At 37.7% G+C, this 15,699-nt stretch overlaps 1 protein-coding gene across 1 annotated transcript; it reads left to right on the forward strand.

The window, feature by feature from the left end:
• The first annotated feature begins 3,763 nt into the window (after nt 1-3,763).
• Nucleotides 3,764-14,096, forward strand: LOC146450218 (oncoprotein-induced transcript 3 protein-like). The gene is made up of 3 exons (XM_085100590.1): nt 3,764-3,842; nt 4,891-5,025; nt 12,310-14,096. The coding sequence occupies exons 1-3, from the start codon at nt 3,764-3,766 to the stop codon at nt 12,669-12,671; spliced, it is 576 nt and encodes a 191-aa protein (XP_084956716.1). The 3' UTR covers nt 12,672-14,096.
• The last annotated feature ends 1,603 nt before the right edge of the window (nt 14,097-15,699 follow it).

A 15,699-nucleotide genomic window follows, 5' to 3' on the forward strand; every position in this document is an offset into this window, starting at 1 on the left:
GCAGTCCCATAATTTTGTACCTCTTCTTTGGTTGAAGATAACGGGAGAGGGGGTTGGGAGGCTGCTCAGATTACGTCCTTCCCCCATAACTTTGATAGTAAATCTATGCAAATGTTACTTAAAGGAAAAACATCACGTCCGAAAACGGTTAGCTAGGTCCACAAAGGGAAGTGACGATTTCATTTCACTTGTAATTTACATCATGATTTTACTGAAACTTTAGATATTCATCAAAAAGTGCGGACCGAAACACATCGAAAAGAGTAGAAAAACACTTTTTTAGTTTTTATGTTTTCTTAGCGATTGAAAATATGAAACAAGTTACTGAAGGAAAGCTAATTTTTCTTTTCATTTAAAGTAGAAAAATTTAAAAAATTAGTTGTTATTAATAATTTATTAAACGTTAATGAATGTTACAAACATTCACGATTGTTGGCATGGGCAGTATCCGAGCCCCCCCCCCCCCCCCCCCGCCCTCCACACTATAAATAGGGTTAATAATATGTTAAAGTTAAAGTTACCTGCTTAAGCCAAGGTTTTAATTTGGGATTCCAATAGCACTTGCTAATTTCCACTTATTTGCCCGCGTATTCATAACCTTGTGTTAGTATGAAGTGTCATTACCGCCAAAATAAATACTTGGTATTTTTCTATTCTGACATGCAGTTCTGTTATTCAGTTCTAGTATTCTGCCATTGAGACATGCAGTTGTGTTATTCAGTTCTGATATTCTACTATTGAGACATGCAGTTCTGTTATTCAGTTCTGATATTTTGCTATTCCAACAGCGAAACCTGCAGTTTCGTGATTGCGTTATGTCATTCCCATGATGTGCATTTTATTTTAGTGTTTTGACATGGTAACATGCAGTTAGACACGACACTCAGTAACGAGTTTTCAACACAACAATTTATTTCCCGCCAAAATATTTATATTTTAATTGATGCCATGAGTCATAGTTGGCCGACGAACCAAAAAATGATAACACGTCTTCTAAGTAATTCAGTCGGTGTCATCATTAGGAAATTCACTTGAGAAACACTTACTTTTGATCGAATCGACAGGTTACAGTATCTTGTTAATTGGCTGTATCACACAACGGTAAAATACCTTGATGCTGGAATTATTGACGCGAGAATAGTTTGCTGTCTAAAAAAGCTAGAGAATTTCTTTATGGATCGAGACGTGGAGACCTTTCCACATCGTGTCAAGCACAACAAGTAATTACTGGTGCAAGAGGAAGACCGGTGTTTGATATACCCAAAGAACAGCTTGCACACTTTCACAATCGTTTTTACATCCCTTGAGCTTGCTTCCAAACTATATCTTATCTCCACCTGAGCATTCTTTCATTTAAAGTTGCCCACGTAAAGAATACAATGTTTGCTATTCCTTAAATAGAGTGATTTTTGCCATATTTCAGATGACCATATCATTAAGGGTATACAAATATACTGGTAATGAAATAACTTTTTTGAACGGGCAAGTTTTCTTATTTATCATATTAAAATATTTAGTTTGGCCCGAGAAGAGCGAGCGCGCTAGGTCGAGATGTGTGGAATGCACTTTGACACAATTCGCCATTTCAGTACTTCATGTTTCTCCTGTTACTTTGCACCTATCAATACACTTCACGGAAGCTTTCAGATAAAAGCCAAGGTCTCTGTGTTCATTTCATGCTTTTATACAAGTAAATAACTAGCTTCAAACTTGAGTGCTCCCCATATTAGCATTAAGTTATCAAATGATTCCTTTCAGGTGAAATTTTCGAGTTTATATTGAGCCGTTCAAGCGAGAAGAAAGAGCCGTTCCCAGGGAAATAACTTGAAGAGAAACGATTTTGAGAAACATTTCAACAAGAAAATTAACGATAATAAAATAACATGACGTTTCGACGACTTCATATCGTCATTGTCAAATGAGTAAAAATGGAAATAACGGAAACGCATATGCCGTGACAAATTTGAATGTTTGGTCCACGAAATGCTGTGGATCAAGAACAAAAGACCGAAACTGAACACGCAAGCGGATTCCATTCGCGCGAAACTCTTTACCTGAATGCTTTCATGCTAATTTAATTTCTCACTTTCAATACCTATAAATATGCGTTTCCGTTATTTCCATTTTTACTCATTTGACAATGACGATATGAAGTCGTCGAAACGTCATGTTATTTTATTATCGTTAATTTTCTTGTTGAAATAACTTGAAATCAGTGAAATTAATACCTTGTCTCTCGTATCATGCTACACTTCCAAACTACCGTTATTATTAAGCTAGAAAGTTTAAATGCTCCCTTTTTACGTGACCTTATACAGAATTTGCCTAAAATATTACGAATAAAGTCCACCGCAAGAAAACACGGAGAAAATCGCGCACCGACGTATAAAATTTAAACATCAGCCATTTCTCAACTTGCCACATGAATGAAACGCGTCCGTTATTTTACCTCTGTATACATTTATGACCAAAAAGTAGAAACAAAAAATCTTCTCTATGCCCATCTGTATGAATACACTTGCCAACCAAGCTTTTGTTTTTCTGTGTGTTTGTCGAAAGTACTGAAGAATAGTGCAACATTGTTATACTGACTACTTGACTCATTCAATCACAACCGGATAACACGACTGAAAACTAGATATAAAGAAATGCTCTTACTTGTCTGCAATCGTTATTCACATTATATCTGGCGATAGCACATCCCCGAGGCAAGGCTGAAAATTGTCTCAAAATCCGCATATTAGAGATTCAAAGTTTTAAACAACGCGAGTAACTTCCATTGCGTGACAAGTGAAACGTGATGCACAAGCGCGCGAAAAGCACAGGTATAAACAATGTCAAGATTCGCCCTTCAAGGTCTGCAAGGTATATTTAATGGACTGAAATAATAATCATGTAGTTTTCCTCTTCTGAGATTCACTCTGTGTTGTCTGTGCCGGATTCTCATCAATAACATTACAGGAAAAGTAAAAGCGAAATTAATTTAAATCAAGTCAACAAATTAAGACCTTTTGAAACTTCAATGCAGTATTTCAATCACTATCCTCAAACAAAAAGCTAATATATTTAGGAGAGTGAAGTTTGTCTTTCGCCATGGATCAACGCGCAAAAGTTATGGATCAAGCTCAAAAGGTGCGCAAGATTTGCAATGTGTTATACGGTTAATCAATGCAATAAGGTCACCATGAATGGAACGAAAAAAAAAATTTAGGTTAACTTGTTAAACGTAGCTTTAATGTCTGTTTGAGATGAGTCACTGATGGTGATAAGATGTTAACTGGAAATACCCAACATTATTCTGCATTATTGCTGACGGAAGGGGTGATCAAGTTTTAAGATAAGAGTTTTTAAAACCTTAAAGAGGAAGTATCATGAGGTTTTTGACCTCTTTTGTTCAAAAAGGTGAAATAAGACTTTCACTTTCCTACAAAATAATTCTAGAACAACGAGAGTAGAGAAATCAACCCAATTCTTAACAGAAACAACTCGTACTCTGTTTTAGCGCAGTTTTGAAACAAAAATGCGAAAACTTGAAAAACATTAGTCTAATATTTTTCAAGTTTTAATCCATTCCGACCTACTCTTTCTCTGGCCAGGGCACTAATCGACAGTTTTATTACACTGGGGTGATAATTTATAACCAAACTAGACAATTATATTTTATTTCTGTTGTCAGACAAACATTTTTGGGTTTTGAAATGACGTGAAATTTTCATGATACTTCCCCTTTAATTTATTTTCTAGCGCGCACTAGTTTCAAAGGATGAGGGGCAGTACTGGTATTTCTCAGATTTTCGTGTTCGACCTAAAAGACGGTGTTATCTCTTACGGGCCGTCACTGTGTAAGTCTGACGTCATTGTTAAATCCTCCTAGCGTGCTCCAGAGTATCCACCACACGAAAAGCCTTTGACAAGGCCAGTGAGAGTATCTTTCGAACCTGTGTGCCATAGTCCAGTGATTATTCAATTTATAGTGGTTTTTATATGGCATGGTTGAAGATATAACTTAATTACGAGTTCCACTTGGATTGGGTTAACCCACAGTATGATTAGTGTGGCCCGCACGCGACACCTAACACCATAATTTTCAACAATTCAATTGAATTTTTTAGCAATTTTATTTTTTAAATTAAATGAGAACTTTAAATTAGTTATTGTTTAATTTAGACATCATAAATTTTCACCTCCAAGAAAAATATTTGTAACACACATATCAATGACCACCCGAAGCCATAGGTCACCCAGACGTTTTTCAGTAAAACGAAAAAAAACAAAAAACAAATGGGTGCTTCAATTTTTTCTTAGGATTCCATTCACTCAGGAAACAAAAATAAAGGCAATATTTTCGAAGGGTGCGTTGTTTCATTGCTGTTTGTCAGCCATGTATACGGGAAATGCGATATTTGTCGTTATCTGCGTAAATAAAAAATGATGGAAAGAACTAGCTAAAGGATGTAGTGATCTTCATTAGTAAGTTTACGTACTGTTATTGTTTTGTAAGATCTACTCCTTACCTTTCCTCATTATTGAGAAAAGGGACCTGCGTTCGATTATTACGCCCGCTATTTTGTTTTTGTCAACATGGCTAAAATAGCGCAAATTCACTTGGACACATGGGCTGATGACGAAGTAGAAATCCCATTCAAAGTGCATAACTTAACTTATATCAAGCCAGCGCTGCACTCCGTGTGAGGCTCACCATTTTTAATGTTCGCGCCGAAGTGGGATTTCAAATCGACCCGGTTTCGGTAACGGTCTCGACCGGCGTAAACCGGTGTAAACGAAAACGATGTGGTTGAAAATGAAACTGCGTTCGTGTAAACGCTACCTGAAAGGCACTTGATTATGTGTCAGTAATGAGCGTCTTGATTTAATTACTTTTATCCACAGATATCGACGAGTGTGCTAGCGGCTTTCACGACTGCCACAATTTTAGTTCATGTACGAATACTTTGGGATCTTACAATTGTTCCTGCAACCACCCTTTTGTAGGAAGTGGGAAAAATTGCACGCACTCTGCGCCAGGTAAGTGACAATCATCTGATATAATTGATTGATATACTTGAATTCTGCAAACAAGCAATCACACACACAAAGTTCACGTCAGTTCGTGGAGAGATCCCGTAACTCGTTTTCATTATGCTCTGGGTTTCTCCTGTACTACCAGAGATATTGTATGTTACTATAAACTGTGCATTGGCGGGCTCTGTTTAGCTACTGGTACTCGGTATAGCAAATGCTATTCACCTCCAAGCAACTTGCGAAGCTCAGGTAAACTACGAGAAAAATGGCTTCACGATCTCCTACCGTAAAAAACGAATCAATTTCACAAATAAACGAAGGGGCTGTTCCCGCCAACATTAATAATGCGGCGAAATTTGGGTGGTTGTTTTTACAGGTTAAGCTTGGTCCTTATAAGCCCAAATTTATCGATGAAACCGGTCAAAACGCGTTTGGTTTCAATGTAAATGCAAATATATCGTGAGAAAATTGTAATCGTTGACAGGAATCAATGATTTATAGACCATCTTTTTCGTGCCATGTTATCTGTGGAAAAAGAAACAACAACAACAACAATTCACCTTACTGTCGGTGGCTAGTGGTGAATATCTACCGCTAGTCACCTCCACTTAGTTGTTAATTAGTTGTTAGTTGTTTATTATTTAATATAAAAAAGGCAGCTAAAACACGCAGATTTTCTGTAACCGTATTACTGATAAACGTAATCAGAACGTGCTGATTCTAAGCTCTCGTTTTTGTAGACAGTTAACAAAGAAAGGATTATACAGGTTAAGATAATAATTATAATCATAATATTCATAATGATAAAAAAAAAAAAAACTGTACAAAGTAAAGGGTGAACAGTCGTATAATTTGATCGCCATTGTTAATATGGACAAACTTTTAACTTAATGGCAGAATGATAGTTCTCAAAATGATTAGTTGTTCAGATAGCAAAATTCTTGAAAGAAGTGCAGGCAATGTACAAAATATTCCCAAAGCATTGGCTCAATCCTCAACTCTCAATCATAAGGGCCCACGCAAGTTGAGGCTATGTTCACACGAGACCGGTTCCAAACGGTTCCGATTTAAAGATCGTGGCGTATAGGCCTTTGTTCACACGGGACCTGCTCACCGTACCGTCAATCCGTTCCCGATCAGAAGCCCGTTTCTCGAAAGTCCCAGTAACTTACCAGGGCCGATAAGTATATTTTAAAATGTTTTTTTGCGCCGATTGCAGTGATTACAGACATGGTACTTGGCCAATGTTTTCATAAAATTGTAAGGTTTTAAAATTTAGTATTCAAAGCTAACAAAAATTGACTTCCGTTAAGAAACATTTATCACCAAAGACACTTATCGGGCCCAGTAAGTTACCGGGAGTTTCGAGAAACGAGCCCCAGGTCCGATAACTGGACTTCCAAAAAAGCAGGTCCAGTTTTGGGACCGTTTCGGACCCAAATGGATCTGTCACCATGGCGTTGATGTGACTTCAATACAGTTAAATCTGAATCACGATTTAGATAACCTAAACAAATGGCTTATTTCCAATAAACTTACTTTGAACACTTCTAAAACTGAATTCATGCTAATTGGCTCCAGACAAAAATTGAGTACTTTGGCGAACCCACTTGAGCTCTCGATTAATAATGTTCCGATAGAACACGTTTCCTCTGTCAAATCGCTTGGAATATTTATTGATGAAAATCTACGGTGGCAAACACACATTGATAAATTATCTAAAAAGATCGCTTCTGGAATAGGAGCAATAAAAAGAATTAGACCTTTTGTCCCTCCACCTACCCTTCATTATATATACAACGCACTAATTCAATCTCATTTCGATTATTGCAATCTTGTCTGGGGTAATTGTGGTAAAACATTATTTGACAGGCTACAGAAGCTTCAGAACCGTGCCGCTCGCGTTTTAACCTTCTCTAGCTATGATGCTGATGCTAACCGTTTAATTAGACCACTCGATTGGAAAGACTTGAGCACTCAATTTCAAATACAGAAATCCATAATGGTATACAAGTCTTTAAATGGTCTTGTTCCTGAATATTTATCATCTAAATTTGTTAAACGAAATGAAACGCGTTACTCCCTGAGGGACTCTGTTAACAAACTATTTGTCCCGTTTCCGCGAACTAATTTCATGAAAAACAGCTTTTCTTATAGCGGAGCAGTTCTCTGGAACAGCCTACCCTGTCATGTGAGAGAAGCTGAATCTCTTAGTCAATTTAAAAGATTAGTTAATGTTCATTTTTAATGTTACACACGGCATTCATGAAAAACAGGTTTTAGTTAGATTAGTTTTAGTCAGGTTTTGAATTTTGTTTAGGATAGTTAGGTTATTTCTAATTTTTATACTCCTGATGGATTTTACCGTGTTTAAATAAAGATTGATTGATTATTGATTTATTGATTGATTTAAACACCTGTACCGGTTCCTTTTGGCACTAGCAGCGCAACTAAGCTTGGGTACTAGTTGGATTTATCGTAATTCAGTCGAGAAGAACATGAGGAGGCAAATGGTCGTTGTTTTGGTCGGCACACTTCTTGGTTTAACAGCCTTAAGGCAGCTGACCGTCCTCCAAATGGCTGTTAATACAATTATCCATCAAAGCAGAAAACGAAGATACGAGAACTTGCTAGCCGACTCACGTAATTTTCAAACAAACAAAAACAGGAATGCCAGGCTTTGTAATGTATAATAACTTTTAAGAGAAGGGATAATTCATCGTTCGTTCAGCTGAAGGCTTTATCTCCTTCCTCTGTCGAATTACCCTTCTTCGGCGCTATTTTTGGAAGCTCCAACGTGTATTCTGCGCATGCTTAACTGGTAGAAACAGCTGCTTTTCTTACTTCGATTCAGTACCGAATCATAACAGACCGGTGCCATGTGACCTGAAGTTGATTAAAAAAAAAAAAAAAAAAACGGTGCCGTGTGAACAGAAATGGTCCGTTCCAGGATGGGGTGGGATCCATTTGGGACCGGTCCCGTGTGAACATAGCCGGAGTCTACTGTGTGATCGTTTTAATATTTAAAATACAGGGAATTGTTTCTGTAACGAGACATTCAAATCAACGTTGCATTAACGCTACGGAAATAAACATTTAAAATAACGTTTAAGTTTAGTATCTCCGTTATTAACTCATAACACTTTTTTGCAAGTGTGCGACTGCTGGATTTGTGTGTTTTTGAGGAGGAGAGCTATCTAGGTTTCTCAAAAGACAAAATACACATCTGTTCTTCTTATTATCCTCTTCTTGTAGTCAAAGACGTAAGGCCAACTGGGTAAAATTTTATGCCTGCTCTGTCGTTGTGTCATTGCTCTGACCTTGTGCCATTAATCTGCCGTTAAACCATTTGCTGTACTTAACTGCAATCTGTCATAAAAAAAAAAGAAAATTCTTTACCCACAAGATTACTGCCAAACTACCCACTTGGTAGGACACATAAGAAGTAGGTTTATTCTTTCGCGGTCTTTTTTTTTTTTTCCTGATTTGCTCCCGTTCCGTACAAGTAAACCTGCCACCCACTTGCTTAAATGTTATTTAGTTCAGATGTTTTTTAGGAAGAGTGAACGATCAATGATTTAATTCTGTGGTATTCACTGGAAGGTCTTTTCAGTCTGGCGCTTTTACTTTCATCTTGTGTTTGTGTTTCTCCGAACGAAAAACGTCGACCCACTGCCCTCAATATCTCCACCGATACGGTATAAAGTAATCAAGGAAATAGGATAGAGGAATATGGCGAAATTTGTTTAGCCTGCTGTTTTCGTCACTAAGTCCGATTAAAAATTCTTATCGAAACTGTGACGCTCGGATGTATTTGGATTAGGGTAGGGCCTATTTTATTTGTCCTACTTCCCTCAGGGTGTGAGATTGAATATATGAGATATTAAATTACAAAACATTTTTAAAAGAAAAAAGGGACAACATAAAACCTCTTGTTATCGTAAAATAATTTGGCAACCAGAGAATTTTTTAGTGGTATAACGTCCATAGCTTGGATCTTAGGTATAGTATTTATACCAAATAACGGACATTTTCTTCGGATTCAAATTGTTTAATTTTTTAACTGCGGTCGGATGAAGATAACCAAATGGACAAAAAATGAACCACAGGCTGCACGTGGATAAAGTCAATTGTTGTTGTTGTTGTCGTTGTTGTTGCTGTTCTCCGTTTTCCATATCCTGTCCAAAAACCCTTTATCAACCCTTTTTCTTTTCGAAGTTGATCAGTCGTTTCGAAATTACAAAGTAATTCATATGGGTATAAGGTTTCGTCAGCCTCACCCACAGGCCTATACGCGCTTATCGAGCAATAGAAGCTGCCCACTTCAGGCTTAGAAGCTCACTCGTTCAAAAGTTGATTTCAACATCTGGGACTGAAAGTAAAAAGACAAGCAAAAGCAAGACGTGACAAGGATTTTCTGTTTCGAAAAGCGTGAGTTTTTTGGAGGGCAATTTGATTATTTTTTGCTCTTTTAACTGCAGCGATGTTAGGCTAGTGATCGATTACTCCTGAAGTGTCATTTTTTGTGGGATTTCCCCTCGAAAGTGTCATAAATAATTTCCAGATGTTCCATCGCCGTGATTCGCTTGTAGCATGAATATAGAATGCAGATGGTAAATCAATTTAGAACGCTGTCTCGCTCTGATTAAGCCGATTCTGTTGTAGAAAGCTAGACTTGACCGAGTTCTCGGTCAGATTTAAGATGCATTGGCGCCGTTGATAATTGCCAAATGTCACACTTGTTTTGTCAGATCACAGGTCGTGTTACATTTCATGCACAAGTCAATGCCATGTCTAATTTCAAAGCAAAGCCCCTCTTTTCTCTTGCATAGTATTCTCTGACCTTACTTTCTTGTGATGAACCGTTATTGTAGTTTTGCTAATGACTAGCATATTCCTTCAGCCTAGAAAGTCTCAAAAAGGGGTTAATTTCTGTAGCCACCTTCTGGAAAATCAGCTCAGATATATATTATATAATATATTATCTTAGTAATTCATATCCTCCTATCCTAATCTCATCCGTACCTCTCCGTCAACAATGTGGCTGAGTTCCTCGCTCCCTGGGTGTACGGCCTTTAGTTATATGAATAATTAGGAATATCACGACAAAGCAAGGTTTGGCAGTGGATGTTCATATTCCAGAAATAAAACACCACAACGAGAACAAACTGAGAACATTATAGCCTGTGTATCAGTAAGAACCTTTCCAAAGAACTGCTTCACTAGGTGAGAGCAATCTCATGACATCTGAGGAAAAAGAACGCGGGAAAATGCTACTTACAAAGATCGTAAGAAGTCACTACTCGATCAGTAGTTACAGTACTATTTCGTATACCTCACAATCATTTTTATACAGCGGAGAGCCAAATTAATTGATAACCTGTTACTGGTAGCTAGACTGTCGTTACGTTAATGAGGCTCGGCAGGTTTTCTAGCCTCGTGCGCGCTCATAACCCAGAATGAATAGAAAAGGTCAATCAAATTTGCCTGCGCAGAACTCCGGAAGTGGAAATTCAGCGTAAAATCACCCGAACAGGAAATAAAGGCTGTAGGAAACATTTGTTTTTGCCTATCTTGAATTTTTTTACTTCCATGCCACATTCAATATGCCACCTCAAATAGAAATGTTTAGGATAAATTTATCTTGTAGAAATTTTTGTTTGTGAAAAATGCTTTTTTTGAAATAACACAAGATCTACTAGGTACCAACTACTGAGTTACAAAGCTGTTTATAGTTTTTCCACATGATCAGACTGACGCAATTTTTTGTAATCTTTCATCAAAAACACTTACAAGCCTCCTTAAGTGACATAATCACCAATGCGATGTTTCTCGTTTGAGGTGCCGAAAAATGACCTGCATAAAACCGTCGAATAATTGATGAAAAAAATTGTCACATGCCCGTTTATTTACTTTTCGTTAAACACCATCTTGTTTAATGCTTGTTAGTGACCATACGTTCACCAAGGTGAACGGTTTTGTGAGTATTCAACGCCCCAAAACGACGATAGAATAGTGATTTTTGCATCAATTGCAATGAACATGATCATCCTTTTTAGCTATATTATTCTCATAATGATAATTTGACTGTCAGAAGTAATTAGGCATTTACTTTTGAATAACAAATAGTGGTAAGTTGTATTCTAGCGCAAAATATAAAATAAAATACCATACGTTTCTTAAATGAAGTTGAAGTCAGTATTGAGGCCAAATGGATGCAAAGTCCGGTGTTTAAATATGATTTTGGCCTCAAAACGGCGCCTGTCCAAGGTGCTTTGGAAGCCCGACCGGATTGCGGAAACAAGGATGTCCTCAGTGGAGTGGCCATGCAGGTGATGTAAAATGGCGTGCAACTGAGAGGTCCGTGTTAGCATTTCTAGTTGAAATGGAAATGTTCCACGGTCATCATCGAAAACGGTCTGAAGGGTACTCCTAACCAGGGAGTCACGCAGATTGCTATCGCGACGATAGGCAGATAAAATTAAATGCGCAAAGGTTGGAAAATTGCTGTGGTGTCCGGGTCATTTCGTTATAAATGGAGGTTGCGTGTAGGGATGCACATTTTTCACATTTTAGGGATTCACATTTAACCACATTTCCATGTGGCCGATCCTGGTGTAATACTTGCACTCATACGAACGCCTCAGCATTGTAGACAGTCCTGGGGGACGTATAACCATTAGCGACAAAATCACGTGCACTAGCAACGACGTGGTCTATGTCATCAACTGCCAGGCTTGTTACAAACACAAACTATACATTGGCGAGACCTGTGGACGTCTGGGAGACAGATTTCGTGAACATCTACGTTAAACTAGAACTGCTAAGACGGACCTCAGTCGCACGCCATTTTACATCACCTGGCCACTCCACTGAGGACATGCTTGTTTCCGCAATCCGCCCAGGCTTCCAAAACACCTTGGACAGGCGCCGTTTTGAGGCCAAACTCATATTTAAACAACAGACTTTACATCCATTTGGCCTCAATACTGACTTTAACTTTATTTAAGACTCTCAAATCGGCGCGCGCAAGTTACATCACGTATCAATTTAAATTTATTTAAATTTGTTTCGTATGACGCGCGCGTTTTATTCAGTTGCAACATACCACTGATGAAGAGGCAACAGCCTCGAAACGTCTGGTATTCTATTTTATATTTTGCGTTAGAATAGAAATTACCACTATTTTTATCTACCAAGTGCGCAAAGCAGTCTATGTCATTTTGTTTCGTTATGTACTTTTCAATATGCCTTTTTGTTTCAACTCTCTGACCTTCTGTTCCTCAGAATGCCAAAACTATCAAAGTTTGAACAGTGCTGATAGGAAGATAACCTACACCACTTTTCGTGATTATTGTGACAATTCAATTACTCCGAGATGGTATCGATTTGAAGGAGCTGCTGGCACAAGAATGCCTACTTCATGTACTCCTGGTAGTAGGTGTGGCACTCACGGAACCAGCTGGCTGACTAATGAACATCCATCGGTTGCCGATGGTGAGGTTACAAGACGTGTGTGCTTTAGCTATAATGGAAACTGTTGCTTTGAATCAGTTTCTTCTGTCAAAGTGAGAAACTGTGGTTCCTACTATGTATATTACCTAATTAGCATGGGTTATTGCCATTACCGCTACTGTGGCACTGACTAAACCCCCATTAAAGACAATAGAAAACCAGGAAATCTTTCTTATAATATGATGGAGATTTTGATAGTTTCTTAAAAGTAAAAGTCCACGTTTTGTGGACAACGTGAGCATACGATAGTGCCTTCACCTTATTCACTCTTAACTAACTGGCTTGCCGCTCTTTTTGCAAGTCAAACAAACTGGAATAATTGCGAAGATACAAATTTAAAACATGAAGTTATATTTCAAATGTTTTTTTTTTTTTCGTTGGGGTTGCCGTCGTTGCTTCTTAACTTCCCTATTGTCTGACGTGAACACGAACAAAAACGCGATCAAACTAGTTGGTAATTGTTGTTGTTGTTGTTGACGCATATTAGTAGGACAAAAGCAGCAGCAGCAACGGCAGTAGCAGTAGCAGCAAAAGTAGCAGTAGTGGGTGATGGAGGTGATAGTGGTGCAAACATTGCGAAAATTGATGACTTTCTTAGAAATTTATCTGAAAAAAAAAAAGGTTCCTGTTTTCAGTGTTCAAAAATTAACTTTGTTGCAGTTAAGTTCATATTTTTTTTATGTCATTTTCGTGTTTTCCTTTGTATTTTGATTAGTTTTTGAATGGCTGACTTTGGCGGTTTTCTGTGGTTTGCGTTATATGGTAATTCAAGATAGCGTTCCCAAGTTGGCCGCCAATTTGGAATCGTTGCGTAAATCCCGCACCATATGACGCTATCACTTCTCGTTACGGACCTCAAACATTTTTGGGTGTTTTATATATCCTTTAGAGTCTCACTGGTATAGCTCTTACTCGTGAGAAAATATGGAGGAGGAGGGAGTAGGGTGGGTGTTAAATTACCCTCCCTGCTACAGCAGCATTACAAAAAAAAAAAAAAACGGCGTAGGGGGAGTTAATGAAATAAAACGTTAGTGTACGTATAACTGAATTTAGCCAAACAATTATATTGTGGAATGTATGAGAACAGTCAGATAGAATCCGGTCAACAGGTGTGTCGCTGACTGTCCAGTTCACTTATAACGCGACAGCACAATGATAATCTTTACCAAGAGAGGATCAAGGGAGGATCTTCTCTTGTCTTTACAAAACAGCACGTTCTCGTGACATAAAGTAACCAAGGAAAACATGTTAACAAATACCATGGGTAATTTTATGTGATTTAAATGTGACGATATGGTCCAAAACATAGAAGCATCAGATTGCCAGTAGTAGGAATCAAGAATTGTATTTCAACCAGGAGCCATAATCCCGCAGGGATGCTGAGGGCGAACCATTTTCTGATTTACCGGTATATTAAAGTAAGCTTAACTGGAGTGTTAACTTATCCTCAAGTGATGATATCATTTATTCATTACCTTAAGTGTACGTTCAGTACTTAAAGCTGTTACTGTTTAGCAATTAGGTATATAACGAAATATATGCGTTACTGCAATGAATTGCAGCAAAAAATAAAATCATCTTGGGGAAACTGTGGATAAAGTGCTAATATTACTATTTGGGCATGCGAAGAATGCGAGTTGCGGTGTTGCGAGATGCAAACCTAGAAAATGAAAATACTTCTAATTCTCGACAAGATATCCTATCAAAGTTAAGGATCGCTAAGACGCAAAAACAAACGTTTCAAAAAAAGAACAAAGACCAATAACCCATGGGTGTGTACTTTCATTTGTTGTGGAGTTGGTTTTAATGTATCTGCTTATTCTTGCACCCAGAGGATTCCCTTCTTGGGTAAAAGAAGTATGAGGGATCTATCTCACTGATTTATAAATCTCAGACTAATGCACAACATTGGACGAACACGATTAGTCTTCTTTTGGTACTTTTTGAGGGAAAATTCAACTAAGTACCAGGGCAAACGTAATTAGTCTCTTGTACTTTTAGGGTTTCTATATAAATCTTCTGACGAGCATTCCCTTCACTCTTATATATAGAAGCACCCATGGCTTTAAATTTAGTCATTAAAGAAATTCACCTCTACACCCACTACAAATAAAAGAAGCATCAATGGTTCGCAAAAAATAAAATAAAATAACAGAACATAAAATAAGAGGGCCCATTAGGGATTATAGGAATGGGTGTTGGGTGGGAGGGATAATGAGATACAGGATATTGAGAAACGAGATTCGGGACACAATCCCCCTTCCTCAATTCTGTTATTGCCTACGTCGCTTTATTTGAAACATAATCTACCTTTGAGTATAAATCATTTTAAGCTATAGTCTGATTGAAAAGTCACCTGGCATCGTTTAAAGCTATAGGACATTACATCGAGCACCACCTGGACATTCCCGGCAAACTGATAACAGTTTTACAATTAAGACTATCACTCTGTGCTTTCCCATTTGATCGTTATTTCAGAAGTCAGTTCAACCCCTTCCGAATTTTTTTTCAATCCTGTTCATTTAACTTTGTTATGAGGATTTAAAACTGTGTAGGAGTGGAAAAATGGGCACGACATCACTCGGTAGTTTTTATTGAGGTCGGGATCAAGATGGTCAAGTCGCGTTTGTCAAGGGACATTAAACATTGGACTGTGTCCTACCTTATTGAGAAAATAGGGTGTAAAGAACAGGTGACTACAGAATAAAAGCAATATTAGGAGCCACCGATGCTGAGGAATAGGAGCTAGAGTCATTAAACCATTTACAGTGTATGAAAGTAGTGATGAGGGTGTTTATTTTACTACTCATTACTTTGGTCTACAAATTATTCATTCAAGTGTTTCTTTTAGGCATTTTAACCCCTCTTCGGAACAAATGTTTCCTTTTCCAGCAATTATTATCCACAATAAACTAGCCACCCGAAAGGGTTTATTAACTTAGACACCATTGAGACAGCTTCTGCTATGGATGAGCGTAGATTTACACAAGATGGTAAAAATCGAAATGTACAACAACACCTATCAGCTGGCATGATAATGTTTTCGATTTGATAATGAAAATTACCGGTAGAATCATATTTATATTTAAGACAACGTTTCGGTGTCCTCATGACACCATCATCAGGTCAAAATATAATATTCAACAGATAACAAGAATATTA

The sequence above is a fragment of the Pavona decussata genome, unplaced genomic scaffold, assembly GCF_977016875.1.
Source record: "Pavona decussata unplaced genomic scaffold, jaPavDecu1.1 SCAFFOLD_476, whole genome shotgun sequence".
Lineage (NCBI taxonomy): Eukaryota > Metazoa > Cnidaria > Anthozoa > Scleractinia > Agariciidae > Pavona > Pavona decussata.